The sequence below is a fragment of the Coregonus clupeaformis genome, unplaced genomic scaffold (assembly GCF_020615455.1).
Source record: "Coregonus clupeaformis isolate EN_2021a unplaced genomic scaffold, ASM2061545v1 scaf1986, whole genome shotgun sequence".
Taxonomy (NCBI): domain Eukaryota; kingdom Metazoa; phylum Chordata; class Actinopteri; order Salmoniformes; family Salmonidae; genus Coregonus; species Coregonus clupeaformis.
Window position 1 is genome coordinate 3,870 of NW_025535440.1, and position 8,631 is coordinate 12,500.

The 8,631-nt window shown below is 45.5% G+C and overlaps 1 protein-coding gene across 6 annotated transcripts in view; it reads left to right on the forward strand.

Annotated features, from left to right (window-relative positions):
• Window positions 1–5,780: 5,780 nt before the first annotated feature.
• The window catches only part of LOC123487999 (troponin I, fast skeletal muscle-like), a 6,618-nt gene continuing 3,767 nt past the window's right edge, over window positions 5,781–8,631 (forward strand). For 2 of the 6 annotated variants that reach the window (XM_045219021.1, XM_045219024.1), the window contains exons 1-4: window positions 5,781–5,847; window positions 7,452–7,484; window positions 7,714–7,750; window positions 8,089–8,217. In XM_045219021.1, coding sequence (XP_045074956.1) covers window positions 7,477–7,484; window positions 7,714–7,750; window positions 8,089–8,217 — 174 coding nt within the window. In that variant the 5' untranslated portion in view covers window positions 5,781–5,847; window positions 7,452–7,476. The other 4 variants (XM_045219023.1, XM_045219022.1, XM_045219025.1 and 1 more) reach the window with 4 other exon arrangements.

Below are 8,631 nucleotides of genomic sequence, written 5' to 3' on the forward strand. Positions count from 1 at the left end.
AGGTCTGGTGACAACTCCTTCCCCACTCACGGACTGTTCCTGTCTCCCAGTCGATGTGGGGGTTGTGCTGACGGAGCCACGGGTATCCAAGAATGAGTGGTTGGCCAGGTGAGTGTAGGAGGTGAAACTGGATGGACTCTGGTGGTTTCCTGACAGCAGGATTGTCACAGGGGCGGAGATATGAGTGACAGTGCCAAGATGATGCCCATCCAGGGCTCGTGCAGGAATGGGTTGTGTCAGTTGATGATGGTTCACGCCCAGTTGCTGTGCAAGCTCAGGGTCCATGATGTTTGCTTCGGCTCCGGAATCCACAAGGGGCGGCCAATGTATGAGTCTTGTCAGAAAGCTGAAGGCGGAGATGAAGCAGGGTCTTTCGGATGGAGGGAGACTGAAGGCTTGTTGAGCTCACCCGGATCTCCCCTACACCTGGTGAGCTGCGGCTTTTGCCGGACAAGTAGCGACACGGTGATTCTCGCCACCACAGTAGAGGCAAAGGTTGGAGCTTAGACGGGCGCCGACGCTCCTCGGGAGTCAGAGAGGCACGGCCAATCTCCATGGGCTCAGGCTGATTGAGTTGGCTATGGGACTTGACAGGCAGGGGCTGGACAGAAGCGGTATCGACCCGAGTACGGATGGCAGGTTGACTGAGACGGCCCTTCTCCCTCCTCCGGGTCTGTATACGGCGGTCAATGCGAACGGCAAGGTCAATGGCGGCATCAAGCGTTGAGGGCGGGTCATGGGAAACAAGCTCGTCCTTGATATAGTCCGGCCAGGCTATGGAGGAAGGCTTGCACCAGTGCCTCTGGGTTAAACGAGCTTTGACTGGCCAGGGTACGAAAGTCAATGGAGAAGTCTGCCACTGTCCGATTGCCCTGACGGATGGTGAGCAGAGCTTGTGACGCTTCGGCTGTTGGCGAGCCTAGGTCAAAGACCTTTAACATCTCCTCCTCAAAGGCACTGAAGGAGGCACAGGCTGGGGTTTGCCGGTCGAATTCCGCCGTTCCCCCACAACCGAGCTCGACCGGTGAGATGTGTGATGACATACCCCACCTTGGCTCCCTCTGTTGAGAAAGTCCTGGGCTGTAGTGCAAACTGGATTCGGCAGCTGCTCAAGAATGGTCTTACTTGCTTCTGGTTGCCATCAAAACGTTCCGGGTTCCCAATCCTTGGTTCAGGAGCGTGGGGATCTGGTGGCAGCACTGCCGGGCCTGCAGCATTGGGACCTCCAGCGGAGGGATGAAGGAGTATCGGTGGTACAGGAACAAAAGGACCAGGGGGTGCAGGTGGAGTAGCCGGGCTTGAGAGTAGTTGCAGGGCTTGGGCTAGCTGTTGTTGCTGCAGTTGGAACTGTTGTTGCTGCTGGTTGAATAGCTGGAGAAGGGGAAGCGATGTCGCCAGCCATCCGATTTATGTCTCCCTCAGAGCGTTCCAGTCGCTGTAGGGCAGTCCTCTCTGGCTCTTCCTCCATCGTGGTCAGGGAGTGCGCTGGGTCCATGATGGTCAGATCGTTCTGTCACGAACAGAAGAGGACCCAAGAGCGCAAGTTCAAATTCAGAGTTCTTTATTCAAGGTTACAGGCGGGAAGAGGAGTCCCAGGGGTGTCAGGGGTCTTTCAGGGTCCTCCTGTGGGTACCTGTGCTCCGGGGTCACCAAATGTCCGGGGGTGTCAGTCCAAGTGCTTAGTGTGTGTGTTCCCCAGTGATGGAGGCGGCGTATCGGGCTGAGGGTGGTGAAACGTCTGGGCACGCTCATCTGGTGGTCGGAGACCTGGGGGAACACACACACACAACAGCAATATGAATGGCAGGCAGAAGTACAGATCAGGGCTGGGCAAATATCGTGGTGAGAGACAGAAGGCAGAAACGGAGTTACCGGAGGGGCTGAAGATCGGAGAGTAGTCGAGGTCCAGAAGGCAGGTTGGGATAGACGGGGCAGTAGAACAAGGAGGCAGTCAAGAAAGGATCGGTATCACAAACAGGAGTCAGAGCGCAGACAGGCAGGTTACTGGTCCGGGTTTGAAGACGATCTGACAGGGCTTGGCTGAAAACCAGGGCTTGATATACTGGGAGAGGTAGTGGGGAAATGCAGTTCAGCTGGCAGAGTAATTAGAACAGAGTGAGGCAAGGTGAGGATGGTGAGTGGGAAATGCAGTGCAGCTGGCCAGGTAACAAGAGCAGAGCAGGGCAGGTGGAGCTAGTTAGGCTGAGTAGAGAGAGGGAGGTGAGCAGAGTGGAAGATAATTGAATGCAATTAATGTTGCTACCAGGGAGAGAGAGTGCTCATGACAAATTTAGCTCAATAACGTTACTATATTACCGTAACGTTATTTACTTACTGTATTTACTGTGTAAATAATTTGATCGTTTTATTTTTAAGCCTCGTCCATGACTGTGTCTGTATTGTCCCACTTCCGACACCAAATGTCACATCATAAAGTCCAAACTATAAAGGACAATGTCTCCCAGTATGGGCCTGTCCCTAAGCAGCAACAACTGTAAGACGTTTCAACCCAACACTCCAGTGTGTGAATCATGCTAACACCGAGGATCCCACTGCCGACACCAAATGTTATATATTTCAAATACATTTTCAACTTCTGCATTTATTCTGCCGTTCTTCCCACCCAGGACAAAGATGCTGTGGGGGACTGGCGTAAGAACGTTGAAGATAAATCAGACAGAAAGAAGATGTTTGAGACCAATAAGGAGTAGATACAAACTTCTCTGGAACTCTTCTGACAAATGTTCATGTGTATAATCAAATGCTTCAGTGTCGAACGAACGAGCTTTGTGCTCGGATTTCCGTTTTGCCCCCACTGGATATCTAGTCTGTTGTTTCACACGTAACGCAAAACAGTTAAGTGACCGAAAAATTTTGATTGTGCAATATTTATACAAAATCTTCATAAAATAAACCTTGTTTAGCTAATAAAAAAACTGTTTTTGTGCTTTGTAGACTCACTACTTTTCCTTCTCCACAAGAACAGACCTCCATGACTTTGCAAACTGATTTAACCAGCTCTTGATGACATGGCTATAGTAATATTGAATTGTTAAAGGGGTAAAACATTTGGAAGGGACCACATATTCACACTGAGGAGTTGTTATTATGTGGTTTAACCAGTCTGTTTGTAGACCTCCTGGTCAGCAGGAACCAGCCTGATCTATAAACACCACGAGCAGGTGTAGCTACCGAAGAAGACTTCCTGGGGTCACATGGGTCATTAAGGGCAGAAGCTAACTCTCTGTCAGATCACCACCTGTTTAGAGCTCAGCAGGTGTGGCTACCAAATACGGCACCTTGGGTTCACACTGGGCAGAAGCTAACTCTGATTTATTCTGGTTACTCCATACCTTTCTGCCTAACTCTGATTTAATCTGGTTACTACCTCACTCTCTGTCTAACTCTGATATCATCTGGTTACTCCCTCCCTCTCTGTCTAACTCTGATATCATCTGGTTTCTCCCTACCTCTCTGTCTAACTCTGATATCATCTGGTTTCTCCCTACCTCTCTGTCTAACTCTTATATCATCTGGTTACTCCCTACCTCTCTGTCTCTCTGATATCATCTGGATACTCCCTCCCTCTCTGTCTGTCTAACTCTGATATCATCTGGTTACTCCCTCCCTCTCTGTCTAACTCTGATATCATCTGGTTACTCCCTCCCTCTCTGTCTAACTGATATCATCTGGTTACTACCTCCCTCTCTGTCTCTCTGATATCATCTGGTTACTCCCTACCTCTCTGTCTAACTCTGATATCATCTGGTTACTCCCTCCCTCTCTGTCTAACTCTGATATCATCTGGTTACTCCCTCCCTCTCTGTCTAACTCTGATATCATCTGGTTACTCCCTACCTCTCTGTCTCTCTGATATCATCTGGTTACTCCCTACCTCTCTGTCTCTCTGATATCATCTGGTTACTCCCGACCTCTGTCTGTCTAACTCTGATATCATCTGGTTACTCCCTACCTCTCTGTCTCTCTGATATCATCTGGTTACTCCCTCCCTCTCTGTCTCTCTGATATCATCTGGTTACTCCCTACCTCTCTGTCTCTCTGATATCATCTGGTTACTACCTCCCTCTCTGTCTCTCTGATATCATCTGGTTACTCCCTCCCTCTCTGTCTCTCTGATATCATCTGGTTACTCCCTACCTCTCTGTCTCTCTGATATCATCTGGTTACTACCTCCCTCTCTGTCTCTCTGATATCATCTGGTTACTCCCTACCTCTCTGTCTCTCTGATATCATCTGGTTACTCCCTACCTCTCTGTCTCTCTGATATCATCTGGTTACTCCCTCCCTCTCTGTCTAACTCTGATATCATCTGGTTACTCCCAACCTCTCTGCTGGTTACTCCCTCTCTCCCCCTCTCTCTCCCCCTCTCTCTCTCCCTCCCTCCCCCTCTCTCTCTCTCTCTCTCTCTCTCTCTCTCTCTCTCTCTCTCTCTCTCTCTCTCTCTCTCTCTCTCTCTCTCTCTCTCTCTCTCTCTCTCTCTCTGTCTTCAACCTTTTTCTTCATTTTCTTCTCGTGTTCTTTTAGTTTTCAGTCTTTTCAGGACTATTCAGTCGTTTTTAGGACAATGCACCTAAAATGTTTCAAGCACTTGTGAGAAACATCAGATTAAATCATTTTGCATCACTTTCCAAACAAAACACTACATTTGTATAAACAAAAAAACAAAACAAAAGAAGTGGGAATCTTAAAGCAAATTCTTCAGACTGGATGGTTTTCTGAGACGACTGGTCTGGGAGGGTTGAGGTGAGGAGGGTATATTTCAAAAGCAGACTAGTTCATTGGCCTGAGGAGGCGTTTTGTTTCCTTAACCCTTAAAGCACTAAAACATGTTTTGCTTAGAATTCATTTTAGAACCCAAATTGGTAATGATGTCAAAGAGACTGTGTGTCAAACAATAACACTTTTTATTTTATTAACCTTTTGTAACACAAGTAAATTGTTTAAATTCCACAAGAAAAACATACATTTAAAAAACCTATTTATAGTCTAATTTGATGTTTAAAAACAGACGTTTTTGTATGTTTTTATGTTTTGAATAGTTATTTTGATCAATTTGTCATGAACATTTTTCTGTTATTTATTCAAAGTGTTGTGTTTCTGGTATCAGACTTTTACCTCTAACTTTGGAATGCTATGGGCTATCAAGTCAAGTCCAATTGCATCTGAAAGATACAACTGTAAACTTGGCATAGAGGCACTGAATGGAAGTTAAATATATATTTACATTCTTTGGTTATTTATGATTTATAGTGACTGCCACGCCCCCAGGTGCCAAATCTGTGTTGGCTCCATATCTGTTGGTCCCGTGTAGCTCAGTTGGTAGAGCATGGCGTTTGCAACACCAGGGTTGTGTGTTCGATTCCCACGGGCGGGCCAGTATGAAAATGTATGTACTCACTAACTGTAAGTTGCTCTGGATAAGAGTGTCAGTGTCTGCTAAATGACTCAAATGTATATTTTCAGAGTACATACATCTACCTATGTGCCAAATGTGGTGCTTTTATCACGAAGTGCACTTGATTCTACATTTTCAGCTTTTTTCATTCCTCCATATTAACATAGAAATCATGGTACATCATGTGTTTTTGTTGGTAACTAGTTGCTTGACAAGTCCTAAAACTTCAGAAGGATTTAAAAAAAAGGGGGGTTTAAAATTATGACGTTTTTGTGCCCTTGGGGGTCAAAATTGACCCCTGTTGGCGCTTTTAGTGTTGAACAGACAGCTGGTCCCAGAACTGTGCCTATATATACCCTTCATCATATTTCTCCTCCCTGGCTTGACAATCTCAGGCACTCAAGTCACTCATCCCTCCATCTTCTTTCTAGGTGAGATTCCTCTCCACTCCTGTCTTCTATCTCCTGTCCTCTCTTGGTTCAACTCTGCATTCAGTAGAGATTCAGTTTCACTGTGATTTATAGTCTAGCATTTTTCTATTAGCTCACTGTAATTATCACACAGATAGTACATACTGTAGATGCTACTCACTGAAAAATGTGTAGGCTACATGTGTAAGTGGTATTCATTTACGAGAATTTACGCATTCTTCAAAAGCCTTAAACAGCTTGGCGTTACTAAAAGAAGAAGATGCTGTGCTCTGTCTAATTTGACAGAGGTTAGTTGGTTCAACACTTGGGATCAGGATGCTAACTGGCACGTTGGCTATCCTAACATTCAACAGGTTATCTACGGATTAACACGGCATCCATCCATCTCAGGGAAGACAGAAACGTTACTGTGGTAGAATGGTTTGTGTTTTAAGGAGTGCTTTTTTTATGAAATGGTTCAAATTGATCTCTAGCTGGAGCTTCACCAAGGTAGGTAGAGCTTTTAGGAGAAATAGCAAAGATGTTATTCTTTGGGTTTTACTGTTATACTCAACATTGGTGTGGAGCTATTGATTTAATGAATGTCATGATCATTTCCCACACTTCATTGGAAATAGTTTGAAGACTTTATGGTATTTACCCAGTCTAATTGACTTACTGTAGATTGCAGGGGCGCAACTTTGGTTTTAGAAGTGGGGGGACATATATATATATATATATTTTTTTTTTATCCAGTCATATAAACACTCCAAACAGTCTACCCTACCGCTCGGAGGCGTCCGCATGTTCCTAAAGCACACCGTTGCCGCATTTTGTATCACATTTCAATTATAAAACTGGGGGGGGGACAAAAATGCAATTTCAGAATGTGGGGGGGACATCTCCCCCCTCCTCAGTGAAAGTTGCGCCCACGGTAGATTGGTTGAAGACAGATTATCTTTATTACTGTAAACCTTTATGTATATTTTATCTTGTCATTTTGAAGTGGCAGACAAACTCAGATATGCCAGAAACACCTTCTAAATCCGACAATAAAAAGTTAGAAGACAACCAGAACAGCCCAGCCAGTACACTGGTCCCCAGACGACATGGTTGTGATCATGGTCTATGTCTGTCAGACAGAGCCATCAGCCCAGCCAGGTATGTTTGGGACGTGTGTTGGCCCCTTTGCTGCACCCTGTCTTGGGACAGTTCAAGGAAAGTCCACAGGAGGCAGGCAGGGAGGGAGGGAGGGAGGGAGGGAGTTCTCAGCTGTTGTGGTTTCGGGTGTTAGTCAGCTACCCCCCTTCACCACCACCACACAGGAACGCACAAATAGACCCATGCCACAAGACAACTGCCTTTCCACACCCTGTCTAAATGTAGAGATGTTTTTTGCCCCTTCGCCTTGAGGCCTTTACTTTAAAAATGTACAGCTGTTTTGTGCCCCTCCACCGTGATGGCTGTGTGTTAAAATGTACAGCTGTTTTGTGCCCCTCCACCGTGATGGCTGTGTGTTAAAATGAATCGTTTCCACAAAGGATGGACTATAAAGGTACGTTGAGTTGATGCCGTAACTGTCATATCTTCACAAGCTGACAACTTATTCATTTCTCTCTTCAAAGGAAGTGATATCAACCACCGGCCAAGATGTCAGAGTATGTACCGATTCTGTTAAAGTACAATTACAGCTCTCCGAACGTGCATTTTTTATTGAGATATCTTCTAAGAATCAGGAACTCCATATATTACAGATGCCTACTTGTGGTCATCTTCAGGAGCATTCAGTACCATCATACATCAACTGTTATTGTTTGGTTTTCATCCAAGTTCTAAAGCTGTGTATCTGAACTCGTGTTCTCCTTCCCCATCTGCTCTTCTCTAAAGTAAAAAGATGTCATCGAGCCGCAAGCAACATCTGAAGGTAAGGAGGAGTCTTAGACGCAGAATAACATGTCATGAACATGTTTTAGAGAAGTGAAAGGACTGAGTCCACATTAACATTTTTGTTTTTAAAGGATTCTAGATCTTATGCATCAATTATCAAATCAAAAACTGAATTCAAGAATTCAAAACATAAATCCAGAATAAAAATAAATACAAGTTTTCCTCTGGGGAGTGTAACAGGGATGTAGCCTAAGCCCAACTTTAATCCAAATAGTCAAATTATTGACAAAATGTACATGTAAACAACTTGCATTTCTGATCAACTGGCTACCATTGTGACCATGATAACCACTCCCCCTGTGTTATTTCCCCCAGAGCTTGATGCTCCAGATTGCCCAGGGGCTCATAGAGGCTGAGGCCATCCAGGCAGAGGAGGAGAAGAACAGGTACATGGATGAGAATGTCCCCTCCCTCTCCATCCCTGGACACATGCAGGAACTCCAGGTATGAAGAGCTACTGGGTGTGCAGGTTTTTGCTCCAGACCTACTGTAACACACCTGATTCAGCTTGTCATCAGGGGTGTTAAAGTAAGGGTGGAACAAAATCCTGCTGGATTGTAGCTTTCCAGGATATTCAGTTATTACAATTATATAATTTCACAAATATATCCTCTTTTCATTAAATGTACTCGCTTATATTCTCTCTCGCTCTCTCTCACACTCTCTCTCTCTCTCTCTCTCTCTCTCTCTCTCTCTCTCTCTCTCTCTCTCTCTCTCTCTCTCTCTCTCTCTCTCTCTCTCTCTCTCTCTCTCTCTCTCTCTCTCTCTCTCTCTCTCTCTCTCTCTCTCTCTCTCTCTCTCTCTCTCTCTCTCTCTCTCTCTCTCTCTCTCTCTCTCTCTCTCTCTCTCTCTCTCTCT